At 41.1% G+C, this 22,469-nt stretch overlaps 1 protein-coding gene across 1 annotated transcript in view; it reads right to left on the bottom strand.

Moving 5' to 3' along the window:
- Positions 1–22,469, bottom strand: part of LOC146329340 (apoptosis-stimulating of p53 protein 2-like) — a 37,539-nt gene that overhangs the window by 11,074 nt on the left and 3,996 nt on the right. Inside the window, exons 2-9 of the mRNA XM_084714557.1 lie at positions 12,458–12,605; positions 12,242–12,355; positions 7,669–7,745; positions 6,182–6,283; positions 3,830–4,010; positions 1,989–2,215; positions 1,306–1,470; positions 901–1,120 (exon numbers count right to left, since the gene is read on the bottom strand). Of these exons, the coding sequence (XP_084570683.1) occupies positions 901–1,120; positions 1,306–1,470; positions 1,989–2,215; positions 3,830–4,010; positions 6,182–6,283; positions 7,669–7,745; positions 12,242–12,355; positions 12,458–12,605 (1,234 nt within the window). The remainder of the gene's footprint in view (positions 1–900; positions 1,121–1,305; positions 1,471–1,988; positions 2,216–3,829; positions 4,011–6,181; positions 6,284–7,668; positions 7,746–12,241; positions 12,356–12,457; positions 12,606–22,469) is intronic.

Below are 22,469 nucleotides of genomic sequence, written 5' to 3'. Positions count from 1 at the left end.
ACAGTCAACTCTACAGACTAGAGTTCTTGAGTAGTTGAAAACCCTCAACAATCGATTAATCAGTAATAATTTATATGATATAAAACACGTCTTTTCCTTAATTTCTTCTGTATATTTTTTGACATTTTAAGTCTAATTTTCCTAATTTTCCATGATTATTGATTAAATATTCATGAATACATTTTTAATTGGTTAAATTCTTAACATAAATTAATCGATTACTGATTAATCATACACATCTTTACTCCAAACCTGCTGCTGCTGCTGCAGTGTTTTGTTTTGTTTTTTATTTGTATGTCTTTGTTTTCATTGGCCAATTTGTGATCAGATTACCTGATTGGCTACTATAATGCCGACGAAAGGTTTGGATATTCAAATTGTACTCAGTATTCAACTATGATTTTAAAAGTAACTAAGTAGATTACATTTTGTGCTGCATATTTAGGGACAAATAACCCTGAAAACAGGTCATAAAAGAAGCAACTGTTACATATTGTTTTTTTTTTGTTTCCGTCATCCGCTCAAACTGTTCTGATTGGCTCTGTCTTGACATGGGAGAACAGAGGAGGGCTCTTCCTTTCAACTCAGACTCTCATTGGCTGTTGTAGGCTCTGGACAGGACATGTAAGCTCCTATTGGCTCAAGTGAGATGTCAATCAAAAGGTCAGGTGAGGCATCTATGCAAAGTAAACACAGAGAGTGACGATGGCAGAGGAAGATTACAACTTTGATCAGATGTTTTCTTGCAGTTTTTGTGGATTTATTGATGGAAATCTTGTGTTATGGACTGAAAGTCGTAAAATTGTATCAACCGGGACCATTTTGTCAGTTTTGATCAATATATTCTCCTTTTTCCTTCTATTCTGACTTGTCTTTTGAGAGTAACTTCCTGTGGAGCACCTGAGGCTGGTTTGGCTGGTCTGGGCGGCGGCTTCAGGGACGAGTCAGGCATGGGCAGGGTGGCGGTGCCGTCCGGGTACGCCGGCTTCACCAGAACCTCCTGGCGTGCCGGCACCGGAGGCCCCTGAGGGCTCGTTGTGGAGGACGACTGGATGTACGGCCCCACCGCCGCCACTCTGGAGACGACGCCGTGCTGAGAGGCCACGCTTTCTGAGGCCACCTGGAGGGAACGGAAACATTCAACAACTGTTTGTGACAATTTTGGGAAACTGTCTGAAAATACAAAATGAGAATTAACTGTACCGTTACTAGAAATATTTACACTCTACATATATACAAAGTTCTGGAAAAAAAAAGACTCTTTTATTTTAACATTTACCATTTATTCAGGTTGCGTTCACTCACCGGCAGGTTCTCCTTCTGCTGCAGGGCGGCTTTCTTCTTCCAGAGCCGCTGTCGCAGCTCAGCCAGCCGGCGGTCCATCGCCGCCACCTCCAGGTTCCTCTTGTTCAGGTTGTCTCTCTGCTGCTGCAGGCGGCCGCTCTGATCCTGGTTCAACTTGTTCCTCAGCTGGAGGGTCAGAGACGGAGCTCAGTGAAAAACATGGAGGGATACAGGAAGCTAAAACTGCTAAGGCTACATTAGCCTGTTAGCTTTGCTGCCCTGCTAAGGTCAAAGTAGCCACTCCAGCTTGTTGCTGTCTCAGAAGCTAATTAGCTCTTAGTCTGCAGAAATGATGAAGTCATAAATGTAAACATCACGAATAAGAGACCGTTTTAGAGATTTGGACATTTGAAGAAGCATTTTTAATACTACTACTAAACAATTAGTTAAGCTCTAGACTAAAGGTCGCTCACAAACAGCAGTTAACTCATATTAAATGAAATCATCTAATTATTTCTTCAATGTTTTAATGCTGTTTTTATTCTGCCAATAAAAACATTCAGATTTTGTGATGATTTCACTCTGATGGTGAAAAATGTTTTTCTGGGATGCTTCTGAGGTAAAAGGAGTGAGTTATCTGTACTGATGTTCTCACATTAACTTTGAAAAGAAAATTCTGTGGATGGAGACGCTGGAGGTCTGACCTGCAGCTCTTTGTAGAGACGCTCCAGCTCTGCTGTGGAGGAGGACGAGGAGGACGAGGAGGAGGAGGAGGTGTTGTGGTGATAAGGAGGATGAGGAAGAGGAGGCTCCAGTCTGCTGCTCCTCAGCGCCTCCAGCTGGTCGCTCAGCTCCTCCACCCTCGACACGGCGACCAGCAGCTCCCTCTGCTTCTGCTGGAACAGGCCGGTCATCTGCTCGATCTCCTCCACTGACACACACACACACACACACACACACACACACACACACACACACACACACGTGAATAAGACGACATCACTACTGCTGTGTTTCAGTATTGGAAACAGTCAAAGTCATAATTTTAACATCAAATCGATTAAATCTTAATGTAAACCCTGTAATTTCCATGACGACGACCCCGAGTCAAGGTCAAATCTAATTTAATCTGCTCTGATCTGGTCTGTGGTCCTGCTCCGTCACCACTCATGTCTCTGTCAGGACGACTGTCGCCTGGACGTACACTGAATACGTCCTGCTGTTACTTATGTGACGCAGTTTAATTACAAACTGCATGTGGTGACTCTGCTTTTAACAGCTTTAAAATTCATTACCCAGAAATCCTGTGAGGTGAAATGTTCTGAGCCAACTGTCACAGCTGAGCGTTTAAGCCAAAGCCAAATTAGAACCCTTTTTTTTTCTCTTTCTCTTGATTTTATGACTTTGATTTTCATTTCTGTCTCTTTAATCTCCCACTTTTCCTTTTTTTCTCCTTTTTCTATTGCAATAAAGAGAAGAGCAATATTCAAATTGCAGAAACATCACAATTTTCTGAAAAAGGACAAATATGTGAGAAAACAGCATCAGAATGAGGTACTGTAGAGAAATGACCCAAAAATCTTTCTCTTTCTTTCTTTCTTTCTTTCTTTCTTTCTTTCTTTCTTTCTTTCTCCAGATGAAAGAAAACACTTGCTTGGTTCAAATCATCACATCATTGTTTTTGTTTATTTTCAGTGAACATGAAAATTGAGATGCAGAATTACATACTGAACAATTTCAGAGCGATGATTCCAGACACCGGACTCACCCCAAGTGAAGTCTGTGTGTGGAAACACTGATTCTGCTCCTGAAAAACGTTTAATGATCACCAGATGCTTCTGTAAGAAAAGTCTGACTGTAATGAAGTGAAAAGGAAAAACCCCAAACTTCTCTCTGGAAATACAAAGTCAGGACATTATGATTTTTCTCATTTTTGAGCCATAATGTTTTGCCTCCTGCTCATCTCACAAAGCTTCGGTCCTTTTCTGTAAAATCTGCTTCAGACAGTCAAACTTCAGCTGATGTGAAGTTCCTGTGGTCACAATTTAAACCAATATAACTGTGATTTATAACCAGTGGTGGAAAGAGCACTGAAAATCTATTAAAACTCCTAAAGAATTACTCAGTTACAGGTAAAACTACAGTGTATTCCTGTCAAAAACTACTCAGAGTATTAGTTACTTTTTAACTGTTGATGTTTAATACATTATCAATAACTGCATTCAATCAATGGAGTTTCTGTTTCTGCAAATCTTCTATTTTACTCCAAACTCCCATCTGCTGTGTCATTTTTCCAAACTTGCATTGCAAATATTGTGCATTTTTCTAAATCGATAGTTGAAAACTCTAATAGTCAATTGATTGTTAATAATATATATATATATGTTTTTTGTCATTCATCAAATTGCTCTGCCAGACATTACTGCCTTTTATAATCTATTACTCTAACAGCCAATTACAGTAATTTGAATAATTATAATTAGTTACCTCCACCTCTGCTTTTAACATAGAGATTCTGAAAAATATTCTTATAAAATCCACTGACCCAGTTTGCTGTTGCTGAGGCGTTTCTGCTCCACCTGGCCCCTGAGGGCCCGGACCCGTCTCAGCTTGGCCTCCTGGTTGTGGGCGTTCTCTCTGAGCTGCCGCACTCGCTCCTGCTCGGACACCTCCTGCTGCTGCTGCTGCCGCTGATCCTGCAGCTTCAGGTAGCGCAGCCGCTGCTCCTGCGACACACAGAAAAACCGTCAGTCCGTTAACACGGCGGGATCGGCTGCGTGCAACAGCAACAGCTGGAGAGCTCTTCTGATTGGCTGCCGTAGTAGAAAGAGCTGAGACTGAGAATTGTACAAAAGTTTCAAATGTGACTCAAAGTCAGTCTCGAAGATGGTCATGATGTTGCAGTCGATTGTTCACATGAAAAGAATGAAAACTACCTAGATGGATAAACAGAACTCTCTTTAAAGCCAAACCAGGATCTCCTCCTAAATCTAACCCAGTAGTTTTGTTGCCTAAACCAGTGATTCCCAAACTTTTTAGGCCATGCGCCCCTTTTAATCCTGACTAGATGCATCCCCAATCCCCCACAGCTTAAAAAAACATCAAAATAGCCTATTTATAGCTGTTGCCATGGTGAAGGTGATTAAAGATATTACAGCAATTTGAATTAAAGCACAATTAAGTTATACATGATTTGCCCCATAAGGAACAAAGAGAGAGACTCATGCATGGGAACAGAAACACATACAGGAAGCACTCGCACTGATTAAACACACACACACACACACACACACACACACACACACACACACACACACACACACACACACACACACAGATGCATGAGTAGCCATGCAACCTTGTAGTAACATTAAGAATACTAAAATGATGTCATTACATTTATCCTCTTGTGCGCCCCCTGGAGGCCGATGGTGCCGCCCACCTTGGGACACCCTGGCCTAAACCTAACCAAACAGTTCTGCGCCTTTACTTTGAAAGTTGTCGCTGGCATAATTCTGTGATGTCAGAGTATCAGTCTGACAAAAAGAAAAACAAATTATAAATATATAACCAGCAAACCTTGGAAAGGAGACGCAGACTTTTATTGATAACCAGACCACAGAGCCCTGCAGGTGTAAAACTGACTAGTATCTACAGCGCAGTCTGAAGCGTGGGACCGCTGGCCAAGCTGCTGTATTAGGTTGGAAGTGAGAACGTAGCCTAGCAGAAAATTCATTTTCAGTTTCCAAAGGGGTGTGCTGAAATGGCTGGACACACCTACAACCAATCAGAGTAATGAAATGTGTTTCAATCATGACAAAAACAAAGTGGTGGCCGTCTGGTTACAATCTTTCACAAATTACAGCTAAACAGACTCTAAAATATGGTTCTGAAACATTTTAGGTGAGAAAAAGGTGCTTTTCTGATTTTAGGTATCACACTAAAGGGCTTGGAATCATTGAGAGGCCTACACTAACTCTTCATCAACACACTGTCTTTCTTCTAGGCAGTAGACACAGTTGTCTTCTCCTTTCAGATAAACAAGGGAACAGTTTGATAGTGTTGCTATGGCGGCTGAGGTCAGAGACGTGTTTGTCTTCCCTCATTGGGGATTGGATATCACCGACCCTGAGCTAATGGGAGCAGAGGGTGCTGAACTGTGCTCTCAGACCTTGTGTTTTCATACTTCCTGTGTTTGGATTTGCCGACCAATAGGCTAATTCTATATGCTGCAGGTGTGTTGGGTCTGGCCTTATTTGGTCATAGGTTTATTATGACCTTAACTGTGAATGTTTAAAGACTATCCCAGAGGACCGAAACTCCAGAATTGAGGGGAACATCAGGACAAAGCGTGTACTGATTATTCTTTTATTCTCCTTGACCAAGTTTCATTAAACCCGTTTCAGCGTAAGACATATTGGACTCCTGCGTACTTTCTCCTTTTGATGTTTGGGCAAATGATTAAATCTACGACAACAGGAAATGTAGTAACAGTCCATGTCGGATCACTGGGATCTTTAATGGATCAGAGGTTTCCTTCTAGAGACGACCACGTATCTGCCAGACCAAAGGACGCTTGCAAGCATGCCGGATTTATCTGGTTCCCAGGCGAGAGAGAACATGTTGGGCAGGTTAATGTGGACGTGTGACACTGGAGACAGTAGTAACCAGCACATAATACTGGTAATAGGGCTGGTATCGTTTAATAAATCACAGTACCAGTACCAAAACCAGCTGCAGAAAGTAGCAGGAGAAGCAGTAGCAGATGAATTGACCAGGTTTTGTGTATTTGCAGGATTGTACAATTAGAGCTAGCAGTAGTAGTGGTATTATTGTCAGTAATATTAATGGCGGTATCTGTAGTAGTGTTAGCAGTACTGCGTTGGGTTTGTTGTACCTTGGAGGCCAGCAGCTGCTGCTGAGCATTGATCTGCTGCTGCTGTCGGGCTGCCAGATCCTGCAGGTCGCTCAGCGTCATGTCCAGACGGGGAGCTGAGACCTGCAACACACACACACACACACACACACACACACACACAGAGAGAGAGAGAGAGAGAGTCAGAGTTCACCTTCAAAATGACCAAACTTTCAGAGCTGCATACATTGCAACCTTCACACTGATGCAGCATTTTAATGACGGAGGCTCTGTGTTTGTAAAGGTGTTTCACTTCGTTGGTCTGCAGTGAAAATGTTACCTTGTCAGTTTGTTAGTTGTTTTATATAAAACATATAACATGTCAATCAGAGAGTGAGGAAGCAGATCTCAGTACAACTTAGGCCTGAGATATACTGCCTGTTTAACCACACGTTTGCCTTCACGTATGCATAGCTTTAAATTCTGAGGATGTGCACCCAGAACTGACGCAGCATACCTGAGGCAGCCATGATGCCTATGGATGTGTATGTGTGCAAGTTAAATGCAAGTATATCTTGAGGGGACAGCAGTGAAATTCTCTACTTTGATAGCCGTTTGTGCTCATTACCTGAACTTTTACTACGAGTGGAGAGAAGTAGTCGTTTTTAGCTCTACTTCCTACGTTACTTTATGCTGTTTATAAGGTTCATTATTAGAAAATAGGTTGGCTGAGTTTATGTGAATTATTAACATTAAAACATCCTCTGCTCACAGCGTTCCTTCAAGTGGGCCGACCTTCAGACCAAAGTCCATTCTAAAAGCAGCTGTTTTACGGTATGGCCATATTTTTTCACAATAAAAACTTCAGTTCCACTATCTTTGATCAACAGAAAACAATTGGTGCACATGTCGTTTACTCAAACTAGTAACATCATTAGCTAACATGTGATGAAGCCATAGATGTAGACTAAATGTACTGACTGGCTCTACAGCGCTTGCTTTTACCAGCTGAAAGAGACGTATATGGTTCATACTGTGTAGCAGGAAATACAAATAAAATGTTCAAGAAGTGCTTCTGTGTGAATTCTTTCAAAAGCAGAGTACGTTTCAATTACATCATTTATTGGGGGAGGGGGTGACTTCATGTCTTTTAGAAGTTGAGGTCGACATGTCCCCTCCACTTGGAGAAAGTGGATTTTCTTTCTCATTTGATGGAGCTAGGCTAGCAGTTTCCCCCTGCCTCCAGTCTTTGTGCTAAGCTAAGACATGGTTGGGCAACATTTTTCAACACTGTTTCCACCATGGGAGATATCCCTTCATGTCTCTGCAGTACGGTGCAGTTATATTAAAACATTTCTTGAATGAACTTGAAGAACACTTAATGCATCATGATATACACCGTTACCATGATATAAAATTGCTTTGACAGCAGATTTTGGCCTTACTGCCCACCCCTAAGCTAAGCTAAACACGTCCTGGACTTCTCTGTACTGTATGTTCTCATCTGCCTCTGAGTAAAAGCTTCTCACCCCGTTCTCCAGACATCTCTCCACAGAACCTTTCCCCTGGTTCCTCTTCATCATCTGGTCTGCAGCTCTGGACCCACCTGGACAAGAAAGCACAGTGACAGTGTGGTTTAATGGTAATGTCAGTCGCTCCGTCACTTTGGTTCAGACTGAAATTTCTTATCAACTATTGAATGGACTGGATCGAAACTCCCTTAAACATAAATCCTTCTTATCGCACCACCATCAGGTCAAAACCTTTTTTTCTGCAGTGCTTTGGTTTATGATCAGTTTCATCATAATGATCCGCTCACGGCTCATCATCCCGGTTAGCACACCACAGCTGACTAAAAAAAAAAAAATCTACAATTTGACACAAAATATTTATTAAAAAATATTTTTCTTGGTTTAAAATTGTTAATTAATTAAAAGTGCACACATTCTTTACTCAAGTAGAAATACACTTTAGTAAAAATAGACTCTGGTAAAAGTAGAAGTCATGATGCAACGTGTTTACTGCAGAAAAAGTTTAAAAAAGTACAGGCTCTGAAAAGTCCTCAAAAGTAAAAAGTCATCCTCTGAAGGACATTTCTACAGACGGTTTCTGTGCAAAATGAACTGAACCTCAACTTTCTCCACCAGAGTCTCCCTCTCTGTCTGTCTCATCGTGTTACACCTCTACGATGTCTCATTAGGTGTTGTTTTCATCTTTTGTCCTCTCGTCAAGTCATTTTTGTCTTGTTGTGTCTTGTTATGTTGTTTCATGTTACATCTTTTACATCACTTTTGTCTTGTTACGTCTTTTTCATCCAGTCAGAGGAATCGTCTTTTCTATGTGTTATTATATTATTTAGGTCGACACTGGTCTTGATGTTGGGACGGTGGTGGAATAAATATAATCAATAATTCCCCTCCAATGTATTTAAGGTAAAGGAACAAGCCTGTTTTGAAAATATAAGGAGAAGAAAGGACAGACATTTGTGTTCAAATGTAGGGAGGAGAAGTAAGAAGTTGTCAGATTAATAAATACTCAAGTAAAGTACAAATACCTGAAAACAGATCAGTCATTAACATCCTTAAATGAGGCCTGTGTGGCACCCAGGTGAAAATAATGTGATGGAGCAAACTGTCCGTTATCAGCTTATGAAAACCTCGGCAGAGATTTCCTCGTTTTTAGGACAGAAAAACAAACAAATCACAATCCATCAAAAAAAACCCTCACAGCTGCACACTCGACTCCCTCGAGTCATAAGCTGATTACAGTTTGTCGTCTACTGTAGTTACACACTGGACGTCCAGCCGGTCCTGCTGGTCTGCACCGTGTGCTGTCAGAACCTCGGCACGCACAAAAAAAACAACTGGATTATTGTGAGTACGCAGCTGAAGGCAGGAGTTTGACTCAAGGGTTTATATTCTGTGATCTCAGTGATCAGTCAGTTTAATCTGAGTCGTGTCTCTGTTTCTTTTCTGTTTGCTGCTTCTGCACATTTTGCTGCTTGGACGTGTTTGTCATTCCTTCACATGAGAGCCGACTCCTTTAACACTAATTAAGATTAGTTTGCAGTTTCTCAGCTACAACTTCAGCCAAATTAAATGTTTTGCAGTTGACTGAAAAAGAAGTGTTTTTCTACGAAATCTCTACAGATATAAAGTGATGAGGATACTTTATGGATTCACCTTTATAATTTATCAAAGATGTGGCTTTAATGCATTTTCTTTTTGGAGCTGCATCTTATTTTGTTTCATTTAAAGCTGGGTGTAACATGGTTCTGCTGATATCAGGCTGCATCAGGAGAAACTTCACAGATGTTCTTCTCTGTAATCTCAAATTACAGCATAAAACAGTGCATCACACACTGCAGGATGTTATTAAGATTATTGTGCTGGAGGGATCAAGGAACCACCTCACATGATCTCATGGAGAAACAGATGTGAACAACTCAGAGGCTGATGTGGAGCAACAACCTGGTAAATCAATGTTTCACAGCGAAACGATGGATGAGAAAGAGACGCGCGGTCGACACGGGTTCTCTGTTCTTCAGACTGTTCATATCTGCCAACTCTACAATGTTAGCTAACTAGAGCTGCAATGATCTATCGATTATTAATTTTTTAAAAGAAAAAAATTCAAAAAAAAATTTCTAATTCCAGTTTCTTAGATGTGAATATTTTCTGGATTCTTTCCTCCTCTCTGACAGTAAACTGAATGTCTTTGAGGACGTCATCTTGCACCTTGAGAGACAGTGATCGACATTTTTCACCATTTTATGGACCAAACAACTAATCGATTAGTCTGGAAATTAATCAGCACATAAAGTGACAATGAAAGCTGCAGCCTCATAGCTAACATCAGTTACTGTTGCTTGGCAACACCGTCAGCTGCTGTGGGACACCGACTCATTGATTTTTGTCATTTAGGTCGGTTGGTTTAAAGGCTTTACACAACAACACCAACACAAATAAAAGCCACAAAATTATTATTCACTATTCACATCAAGTGTGCGATGCAATTTTACAAATAAATTATTAACCTTCTAAAAAAATGGCAAAAAAAAGTGCAGTGAAATCTCCTACTAGCGTTCTGTCGAAGTTTTTTTTCTTGAGTCTGTTTTCAGTGGCCTGTGCCGCGGTCTTTATCTCTGTGAACTCCCCTCTGTTGTCCTGTGGAGCCATATGTCACCTCTGATACACATGAAATCACCAGCTGCTTCCTCTCATCCTCAGCACTTTGACTTGAGCAGCTGGTTGGAAGAATTTATAGATTTATTTGAGATGGAAAAAGCTGCTGCCACGTAAACGCAGTGAAGACTGTCGAGTACTTTTCTGCATGATATAAACATGTAGGTCAGAGGTCTGCAACCTTTAGGATTAAGAGAAAAAATCTGTCTGGAGCCACAACCATTAAATTCTTTCTTTTCACTGAATATTTTTTTGTTTGTACTTGGCATCCATAGCTCACTTATGGAGACAAAAGAGAGAGGACGAGCCACCGTCAAAATATGGAGGGAAAGACAGCGAGCCATAGACACTGAATCACTTTACACTGTAAAAAAAAAAATAGCTGAGACGACACAAAATTTCAAGGCAACGTACTGCAGCAGTTTTGACTTCTGAAATAAACTTTAAAAAAGTTTTGCTTTAATCTTTAGTTGAGATAATTTACTTTTCTTCTTTATATAAACTTGAATCTTTGAGTTTTAGAAACTCAAAAAAAAATGTATTTAAAAAAAAAATGATCACAGTGAGCTGTGTGTCTGAAAATGAAATGGTTTTATTTTTAATATTCACTTTTACTTAAGTGAATTTAATCTAGAATTTTTTTAAATATAATATTTTGAGGTTTCTAAAACTTCAGTTTATTTAATGAAGAAAAGTAAAAAACCTCAACAAAAGATCAGCAGTTCATTAATAAAAATAAACTAAAAAGAGTTTGAGCTCAAAACTCAAAAATCTATTGCAGTATGTTGCCTTGAAACGACTTTTTCAGACCAACAACGATGATAAATGAAAATGCAAATGCTAAAAAAAATAATAACCATTTTTCATTTTCATATGAGTTTTGACCAGGAGCCACTGGAGAGGAGCTGGAGGGCCACATTCAGCTCCGGAGCCGCAGGTTGAAGACCCCTGATATATGTAGTGTGAGAGCAGACCAAGAACTGCTTTATATATAAAAGAGCACCAACGTCCAGGCGTCTGGAGCAGGTCAACCTACAGAGGGTGTAACTCAGAGTGGTGAGTCAGAGCTTTACGATGAGTCATGAACCTCGACGCTGCCTGGTATCGACTATATGAAGACAGTGAGCAGAGGCGAGCACGTACAAAAGATCACCGGGGTCCAACACAGGTTCAAAAGTTTTTTACATGAAAAGAAAAACACAGTTTCATCTTCAGCTTTTCAACACGTGTGGTTTAAAAGTGACGGAGTCATCAGTGAAAATACTCAGGTAAGAGTTAACAACCTCCATCTCCTCTCCATCACCTGCGACCACCTGTCATGGTCACTTCCTGTTTTATTTTGGTATTTCTTCCCATGTGTGTTTTTACTTCCTGTCTTTGTCTGTTTGATCACTGGTTATTTTCACCTGGTCTTGATTGTCTTTGACTGTGTATTTAATCCTGTGTCTTAGTTGCTCGTTTGTCCTCGTCTGTTCTCTCGAGGTTCTACTCTGATGTTTGTTCCTCAATATGTTTTTGGATTTTTATATTTTTCTCGTCCCTCCTTTTCAGCATAAAAAAAGGACATGAGCAATTGACACATTTTGACTCAGATTATTTACATTAATGATTATAGTGGATCTAAAACAGATCCCTGAACTCTGCATCAGACTTTTCTCATCAATATAAAAGGAAAAAGATGATTATAACTGAATAAACTGCGCTCTGTCTGATCACTGTTGCACACTTTAGTGATGATTCGATCTCCAGTCACTTTAAAAAATGGATTATACAAACTGTGAATATTCTATTTCCTCACTTGGAGTGAAAAAGTGGCGAAACATCTGATGCACTCTGGCAAAACTACACCTGAGGTCCCAGTATGACAGCTCGACACAGGTGTGAAACCCCTCTGTGGAGGCAGGCAGGTACGTCTTACCCGACTCTCGTCCTGGAGCTCTCTGGTGACGCAGCAGGTAACGAACCTCCCCCCTCTGCAGCCCCCAACGCTGCAACACCTCCAACATCCGCTCCCCTTCTCCAACGACGCGCTCTGAATGGTGAAAAAAACACAACGTAGGTCGTTATTTCAGGAAATCAAGTGACTAAATTGTGTGCATATCTGCCGTTTTCTTTTTTCTTTTTGGAAACTCACCTGAGCCTCTCCACGTCTCAGCAAGGTAGCAGTCGGCCTCGCCGGGCTCCTTGCAGAGCTCAACAACATCTCTGCACAGCGTCTCCGGCGTGATGGGAACCTCGCTGAAGTGCTGGTCGTTGTTACTGAGGTACACAGTGAGGAACATCTGCAAAAAGTAAAAAGTAAGGGTGGGGTTAAACTCAGTTTCAGTCGTAGACATTGTACAAACTAATCATATTTTAGAATGTGGTTATAATATCTGCTGATGATATTTCATGAATCATCAATGGATGGACAGACGATGGAAAACTTTTATTCCCTAACCCTAATCCAAAGGTCGTGACATCATGACCTCGATGAACTGGTCCTAGTTCTCCTTTCATTTCATCTGCAGCTCTCAACATGACAGACTTGCAGAGATTTCCACCTCTTTTAATTCTCAGAGCAAGGATCTATCCCGAACAAAGATGTTTTTTTAAGTCTGTAAAATATGATGTGCAGGCCAGGACATTTCTGCAGCACCATATTTAATTTCAAATGCAATTTTAAAATTGCCATGGGCCATATTGAAATTTTGATAAAATTTCAATTAATTGAACCTCCGCTAAGCACCACCCTTCTAAGTTACTGCTGCTCCGTCAACCTTTCCATTCTCACGCTGCATTTATGCAGTTTAAAGTGATAACAGCAGCAGATTTAACATTAAAATTGTGAGTAATTGTTGAAACATGAGCTCTGTGATTCCTTAGAGACATAAACAAAAGCAGATTCTAACTTCTAGCTGACGACGGTGGATCTTGTTGCTAAAATAGTGACTCACAAGTAGATTCCATAAATGTAGCTGGCTGATGTAAGCTAATGCTAATGCTAACTCAACGTGAGTCAGCTGAGAAGTCGGGATAAGAGCTAAGCTAACCCGGCTTAGACCTGACACAGCGAGCCGGAGAGAGATGCATCATCATCAACCCACTTTGATTCTTCATCAGCCCTCATCCTCCTCCTCAAAACCCCACAGAACAAATGCAGATGCAGTGGATCTAACAAGTTTGTCTGGAGGCAAAGTTACTGCAGCTAGAAAGTTAGCATTAGTTAGCCAGACATGCTAACGTTCACTGCTTATGTTAGAGCAGATGAAGACAGAGTTTAATCGAGTCACCACAGGTGTGTTCTTGTGTTTCATGTTTTTGAGAAACAACAAAAAAGACGCCACCGTCCCGACTCATGGAACGCAGAGGATCACTGTTACTCACTACAGTTGCTGACCTGTGATTGGATAGTTGCTGTTTGGAGGCAGGTGAAGGGTCAGGTGTTCAGCCCTATTTCATGGTGAAACTGTCTCACCTGTAGTCGTCCTGCACTGACCGAAAAACTTCCTGTCGACACTAATGACACATCAAAGGAGACGCCCAGGTGGAGCTGTGTTCCTTATTTGGACCTGATTCTCTCTGTGACCAAACAGAGACAAACGGGTTTAAAGGGACAGTTATCACACTATCTGGATGGATAAACAGCTCTACAGGTAAGAGGGAAAATATGTATTTTCCATTTTGGGGTGAACTGTCCCTTTAAAACCCAGACTTGCAGTACTTGTTTTGTTGTCTTTCTTTATATTTTTCTCTTCACTTTGTTTATTGTTTTGCACCAAAACAGTAAATTCCACACAAACCTACTTGGCAGTGAATCTGATCCTGGACCAGGAAATAAAGACGAGAACACTGAGATAAAAACACTGCATGTCTTCTAACAGATTGTGTTGATGGTTCTAAGCCGTTCTGTGATGTGACTCCACCTGCCTCCTTCACCTTTACAGCAGCTTCCTGTGCTATTTAGGACCAAAACAGATATTTGTGGACATACTGTAACTCCCATGATGCACTGGGCCATCTGCTACTCCAGCAGGGTATCTGCTGCCAGGCCCAGAGCCAGATCGCCTTCTCACAGTCCGCCAACCTGCACCGAGGCACACTCGCAGAAATAAGGGTTCTAAAACGGTTCCACCTGAAGTGTGAGGTTCTACCCAGAACCATCTGCTTCTGAAGAACTGTGTTTTGAAGAAAGTGTTTGTCAGAGGTTCACTGTAAGACTGAGGGTTCCATTAAGAACCCTTATCATCCAAAGAACCCCTTTTTTTGAAATCCTTGAAGAACTCACTCATCAAGGTTCCTTGCACCATTAAAGGGTTCAGGGTAGAACCCCTCGGGTGGGTTCTATATAAAATAGAACCCATTGACTGCAATCTAATATTAAAGGGTTCTCAGTAGAACCTTCTGAGTGTGTTCGAGGTAAAACCTTGGAATACAAAAGAATTCTTGGTAGAACCCCCTTGGTGGGTTCTAGATAAGACCTTTAGGATATAAAACGTTTCCTGTAGAACCCCCTCAGTATGCTCTAGATAAAAAACCTCTTGTTAGCACCCTTACAACATGAAACAGTTCTGGACAGAACCCCTAGATAGGGTTCTGGTTGGAGCCTTTACACCATTAATGGATTCTCTTTAGAACCTCTTATGGGGGATTCTGGGTGAAACCTTTCCCAGATGGTTCTAGGTATAATCATTTATGTTGGGTTCTACGTGCAATGTTCTGAAAGGGTTGCAATTGGAATTTTGTATTAAAGGTTCTACCAGGACACAAAAAAGGGTTCTCCTATGGGGTCAAGCTGGAGAACCCTTTATGGTTCTAGTTAGCACTTGTATTTCTGAGAGAGCAGTGTTCTCCGTCTTTATTTATCCTGGGCGTGTGGTTCTGAGTGAGGACTTGCTCAAAGGCTCGCCGCAGGCCGCTGATCATCACGTACACGTTCTCTGTGGAACTGCTCCGAGGGTCTGAACCCTTAACCTGACCTGGTTTCAGCCCTTGTCTCGTCTCCATCTCCACTTGGTTCCACTCAGTGTGACGTGAGAAATGAGCCGTTCTCTCTGACCTTTCAGAGCAGAGACTGACTGCAGCATCATTTACGTTCTGATGCTGTTGACTGAACTGAAGCTCGCGAAAAAACACGACAGAGAACAGCCGCAGAAAAACACACAACAAGTTCTCCTGATGGACGAGAACATGAATTCTTCTAAAGAAGAGGAAGATCTGCGGAACAAATCAAGTCACGCTGTTCCTCTGTGGGAGAAAACAAAAATCCATACTGCCGTGATCAGAAAGTACACTCTTAGACATAAGGGTTCCAAAAGGGTTCTCCCTGAAGGGCTGGGGTTCTAGCAAGAACCAGTGGCTTCTGAGGAACCCTTATCTGATTATAGGGTTTGTCAAGGGTTCTTTATAAAACAAAGGGTTCCATTAAGAACCATTTTCATTCAAAGAACCACCCAGAGATTTCAACATTCCTTGAAGAACTCTTTTGTCAAGGGTTCTTGGACAAAAAAAAGATTCTCAGTAGAATCCTCTGAGTGTTCTTGATGAAAACTTCTTGGTAGAACTTCCTTGGTTGGAAGATAAAACGCTTGGAATATAAAGATGATTCTCGGTAGAACCAACTTGTGTGGGTTCTTGTTAGCACCCTTAGACGGTGGAAATATTCTGGATTGAACCCCCAGACAAGATTCTAGGTGCAACATTACACCATAGAAGGGTTCTCTGTAGAACCAAAAGGAACTAAAAGGGATTTTGATTGAAAGCTTTCATAGATGGTTTTAGGTTTAACCTTTTATGTTGGGTTCTAGGTAGAACTCTTTGAATGGGTTCCAAGTGGAACCTTTATAAAAGGCACTACCAGGAACCAAAAAGGGTTCTCCTATGGGGACAAGATGAAGAACCTTTTATGGTTCTAGTTAGCAGCTTTATTTTTGAGAGTGGACCCACAGGGTTTAAACAAATGGAAATATATCAATGATGTGTACCGACACAATAAAATATAAAATAAACAAACAAAGTGACCACAGGGTGGGTTCTCTGTAAATGGTTCTTCATGGGTTCTAAACATGTGAAAGTATCTCTGTGTATTTGTGTATTTCAGCTCCGTCTGTTCTCAGTCCTTCTGTTCTGTCCTCATTCTGTCTTTGAGCTGCTTCCATCAACAAAAGTCTGTTTTATTTTCACCACAATGAACAATATTACGAGAACACAGAACGTCCTGCCTGGTGCCAGAACAGAACAGCCAACGCCTCCGTTTTAACTTCAACATGCCCACATGTCCACACACTCACAGGCTCTCAGTGTGTTTCAGATTACATCTCCCAGCTGATCTGTGTGTTTGTCTGTGTTGACAGAGGTCGTGTCGCAGGTTTCCATGAACAGAACGTCGTGTTCCGTACGAGCCAACATCACAGATTAAGCAAAAGAAAAGAACAGTGGTTCTAAATAATTAACAATAAAACAGAGAAGACAATTAAGTGATTGTACATGGAGGTCTAGTTTACCAGTTTACTAATAAATAAGTGATTTAAGTCATACATACTCGCCAACTTTGAGACCTCAAAACTGAGTCTGCAGCCATGCTAGCAGCTCTGTGATGTTCTGTGCTGAAGGAGCTAAATGCTAGCCTCAATATGCTAACATGCTAACACTGACACTCACAGTATTTAATTAACACTATTCTAACATGCTGATGTGCAGCAGGTGTAGTGTTCATCATGTTCCACATGCAGAGTTTAACATGTTTAACATGCTAACGTTTGTAGCAGTAAACATAAAGCACAGCTGAGGCTCATGGGAATGTCTGGTGTCAATCGCTTTATCAGATATGAAAGCTTAAATGATGAAAACTAGATGAAACTCTTGGAATATTAAAGGCTTCTCTGTAGAACTCAAGGGTGGTTCCTATATGAAAATCTTCAGAACCTCCTGGGTGCATAAATGAAACTTTTGGAATATAAAAGAGTTCTTGGTGGAACCTTTGACTGGATTCTGCATGAAATACTTCTCTGTAGACTCCTTGAGAGGGTTCTGAGTGGAACCATTACACCATAGAAAGGTTCTCTGTAGAACCTCTCACAGGGGGTTCTGGGTGTAATCTTTCACAGATAGTTCAACACTTCAACACTTGATGTTGGGTTCTGGGTAGAACCCTCTGAAAGGAATCCAAGTGGAGATTTTATCAAAGGTTTTACCAGGAACCAAAAAGTGTTTCCTATGGGGACATGCCAAAGAACCATTTATGGTTCTAGTTAGAACTATTATTTCTAAGAATGTAGTTGGTCTGCACAGGTGGCTCATGGGAGATTTCTCTTGCTGCTGTCAGCTAAAGCCACCTATCCAACGTTCTTGTCAACAGAACATCTGAGTATAATGAATAAACCGTTTGTTCTCCCTTCATCAGAAATAATAAAATCTCATCAGAAGTAATAAAATGAGCAGAGTAACCATGGTGACACAGATTAATGAGTCTCAGTGAGCAGCAGCCGACCGGCCGGCCTGCTGTCCCACATTCGGCTCCGAAGGAAAACTGGAGCGCCGCTCTCGTTCCTTCAGGTCCACGCAGATGAAGTGGGTCACTGCCGTCAGTCACCGAACCGAGGTCGACGGGGAAACGCTGCAGCCAATCAGAGCCCGGAGCGGAGAGGCTGTCTGTCCCTCAGGACGACAGCGGGGAGGGGGAGTGAGACCTCCCATCGTCAGTCAGGCTGGTTAGAGAACCTCAATATGTCCTGAGTACAGACTGGAGGTGTCTGTGGTGAACAGGGATGTTTTTATTCTCAGAGAAGTGGGAAACCGACTGCTGCGCACCAAAAACACACAGCCACAGTTAAAAAGACACCTGCTGACCTCACGTCTTGTGTCCACATCTGTTAGACTGTCTTCAGACAAAAAGGTCCACGTTTTCTTTACTCAAGTAGAAGTACAGATACTTAAAAAAGACTGATTCGACTTGTTTACTGCAAAAAAAGTGAAACAGTTCAGGCTCTGAAATGTCCTCAGAGTATAAAAGTAAGAAGTCGTCCTCTGAAGGACATTTCTACTGACTGAGATTCTCCTTCTTTGTTTCATCTTGTTATGAGTTTTATGTCCTTTGTGTCTTCTCATGTAATTTTTGATCTAGTTTGTGGTCTTGGTATGTCTTCCTCATCTTGTGACTTTTTGTCATTGTATGTCTTTTTCAGTCTTGTTACGTCTTTTTCTTCTTCTTGCGTCTTTTTCAGTCTTGTTACATTTTTTTCTTCTTCTTGCATCTTTTTCAGTCTTGTTACATTTTTTTCTTCTTGCGTCTTTTTCAGTCTTGTTGACAGTTCACTGACTTGTAACTCACAAAAGTTTTCTTTTTCCTTCCGAACCTCGTTCTTTTGGAGGATATTCCTTTAAAAAGGCTGCTGTGGATCTTCTCAACCTCGTTTATTAGTCTCTTGTCCTCCCTTTGACTGTTCTCTAGCACATCTAGTGGTGACAGGAAGTGACACTGAACTCCTTCCTGCAGTGTCCATGTGAAAATTCAGAGCCTAATCGTCCGGTGAGCAACGAGGCCACAGAGCCACACAAGCTTTATTTATCAATGTATCATGAAAGCAGAATTTATGTAACAGCACATAATATGCAGGTGGGTAAAAGCAAATAATAGAACAGCTAGAACAGTCGGGTTTGTCCAGAAAATGACATCACTTTACTGTAATGCAGCCGTTAAAAGCAGGAAAAGACAAAATGTATGACATATGACCATATATCCATCCATACATCACCCAGACCAAGAACACGTCACTGACTCTGAAAACTAACAACTGGAAGCTGCAATAAAAGACGACACACCTGAGAACGTCTGTGTGTGTGTGTGTGTGTGTGTGTGTGTGTGTGTGTGTGTGTGTGTGTGTGTGTGTGTGTGTGTGTGTGTCAGTCGGTCAACAGGCCGAGGTCTCGTTAAACTCCTGAGGCTGCAGCTCTTAATCCAGTCAGGAATTAGCACAGCATCACGCTGGTTAATACCCACAACCCCCCACTGCTGTGAAGGAGGACATTAATGACCCATCAGCCGTCTGAAAGACGTCAACAGCTTCTTCAAAACAATGAGGGTTCATCACATGAAACTGTATCCTAATCCTGACTGACTGACCAGTCAGCCACTGAGACGTCTCGCCTGAGAAGTGGAGCAGCTGCACCCCCACTGTGAGACTTGAGGGGGCAAATGTGTGTTTCTGCCTCCACAGTTTTCATACAAGTTTGCCATTTTGAAGACTTGAGCTACACCAAAGCAAAATCATTGCCACCACCAAAAAAAGACCCCATAAAATATGACAAAATGTTCTGCAATCAATCCATCAATCACACGATAGATAGTGTGGTGAGTTTGTGTTTCATTCAGTGTGTATCTGATTCACCAACCAGCATTATATTTTAATGAGGAATCTTTTTTGAAGCAGTTCGCCTCTCGTTCTCACAGAGTCTCCCACTGAAACACGACAGCTGACTAATGGAAACAAGTCGAGACAACAAAGTCCCAAATATAAAGTTTGTATGGAAATACAGTTTATCTTTATGGGTTATATTTATGCCAAATTTAGAGTTATGTGTTTTACAGACATGTAAGAAATTGTTAAAATTTCATATTTTTTAAAGGGAGTTTGGTGTAATGTGGAGAGTGCAGGCTGCTATCATGTATATTTGTTAACATTTTGAACACACTGAAAAACTGATTTTTATCTATGATGGTACAATAAACACTGAGCTTTATAGTGAAAAATCAGTCAGTCAGGTGGTAAAATTTTCCTGTCCCACTAATCTTACACCCCGATTTATAACTATGACAAAAAGAACAAAAAGTTCAAGATCTTGTTTTTGTCTAACCTGTCCTGTGTCTCCTGAAATAAATGAGCTCAATTTAAGACTTAAAACAGATCTGAAAATGTTCTCCTTTTTCTCTTTTTTTCGTTGCACTGATCTTAAATTTGTCTGCAATAATCATCTCTTGAGAAAACAGTGAGATCTAAAAGGTAGCTTTTAAATGAGACCAAATGAATTAAAGTCTTGTTGCTCCTCTGATCTCAGCAGAAGATGTCATGCTTTTCTTCTGTTTTCCTCCTTTTTTCTCCTGGTTAGGAAGAACAGATGAGCTCCCTCCAAAGCAACCAGACTCCTTTGGCAGAAACATTAGTTTTAACTGGAGGGTGTTGGTCTACAGCTGCTGCGATCTTTTAAGTAGTTAGTTTCATTAGTTTGTGTCATTTTGAGACTTCAGTGAAGCCAAACCGACACAGTTTGATGAAGAGAGTGATGTAACTCCAGTTTCCTGTCAGAAGAGTCTGACAGCAACGTAAAGCTCTGAAAAAAATCTAAACATAGTGTAGATTTAAACTGGTATTATATTTTAGGTGTTTAAAACACGTTTTGCTGCTGACTCTGTCCACAGCAGGACATGCTTCAGCTTCCTACACCAGCACTCCTGCTGCTTCTCCAAACTGGACGTGTCGACTGTAGATAATATACACAACCACACTTCAAAAGAACAGAACTATCCCTTTAAAAACAGGAGGCTGGAAAAATAGTATTGTTTTGGTATATTTCAACATTCTTACTGATTTAATGTAACAACAACAAAGATGAATGAGAAAATCAAACAGCAGAAAACTGATTTATGATAACAGGATCTGTAAGGTTTTTTTGTTTTTGAATCCTGAAAAATCTGATGTTATCAGACAACAGAGATGAACATTAAAATGTTTTTGGAGTAAAGAGGCAGCACATGAAACATAAATTGCAGCGTTGGTTAGCGAGCGATGAATGATGCGTGTTTTCATTCAGTCCTGGTGTGTCGCTTCTATTTCTGCTCGGGGGAAACGTGGTGGCAGCTGGCACGCTGCAGGTCACATCCCAAATGTTTTGTAGGCGGCGTGGACGGCTGGAGCCATATGGTCGACAGCGTCACGTGACGCACCAATATTGGATTAACGACACACACAGACGCAGACACACACACACACACACACACAGAGCCCTGCTGTTCAGGATACCACCACAGTCAACATGAACACAGGACGCCTCCACTGAACTGCTGCTGACACTGAGCTCTGAAAACAGTTTCTGATTGGTTGTTCACTGTACATTTAAATCCTATATTGGGATCGTTCATTCACACATATTTCCTGGTCACTAATTAGCTCCAACTAATTATTGGCTTGTCACTTTGGGTTGTTCAAGGTTCACCGAGCAGTCACTAATGAATTTAATTAACCAACAGTCAATAAAGACTCTGCTGATCATTAAAGTTGTCAGAACAGCTTGGATTTTCTCATCAAACTCAAACTCATGGAGGAAATGCATGCTTGTGTATTTTTAATAATTATATTAATATAATATAGAATTTACAGAATGAGATGATGCTAATTCCAAAAAAGCTGGGACGTTTTGTCAAATATAAATAAAATAGAATGCAAAGATTTGCAAAAACTTTTCTACTTATATTCAATTGATTACAGCACAAAGACAAGAATTTTAATGTGCAAACTGATAAACTTAAATGTTTTTTTTGTTAATACATGCTCATACTGAATTCAGAGAATCCAGAGAAATCTCTGCACGTAAGGAGCAAGACTGAAAACCAACACTGAACGTCTGTGACCTTTGACCTCTCAGGCAGAACTGCATTAAATATGTTTTTGCATCACAAATGTCATTTTCACTCAAAAAAATAAAATGAAATCACGATGATGTGACATTTGTTGGGGTCTGAACCAAACAAACATGTTTTCTTCCAGGGCGTCTCTGCAGCTCACAGCTCTTCATCATGACGCTGTTTCTCACACGTTTGTTCCTTTTTCAAAAAACTACAAAGTTCTGCGATTTAGATTATTGCACTTGGCCATATTTCAATTTCCAGGTGAGATGTGTGAAAGCACCTTGAGATTCCCCTTCAGTGGTCAGGATGTGGAGCAGAAAGCCGCTCTCTCTCTGTCTCTCTGTCTCTCTCTCTCTCTCTCTCTGTCTCTCTGTCTCTCTCTCTCTCTCTCTCTCTCTCTCTCTCTCTCTCTCTCTCTCTGTCTCTCTGTCTCTCTGTCTCTCTCTCTCTCTCTGTCTCTCTCTCTCTCTGTCTCTCTCTCTCTCTCTGTCTCTCTCTCTCTTTCTCTCTCTCTCTCTCTCTCTCTCTCTCTCTCTCTCTCTCTCTC

This window comes from Lutjanus erythropterus, chromosome 3 (assembly GCF_056507025.1).
Source record: "Lutjanus erythropterus isolate fLutEry1 chromosome 3, fLutEry1.hap2, whole genome shotgun sequence".
NCBI lineage: Eukaryota > Metazoa > Chordata > Actinopteri > Lutjaniformes > Lutjanidae > Lutjanus > Lutjanus erythropterus.
This window is presented reverse-complemented; position numbering and strand designations above follow the sequence as displayed.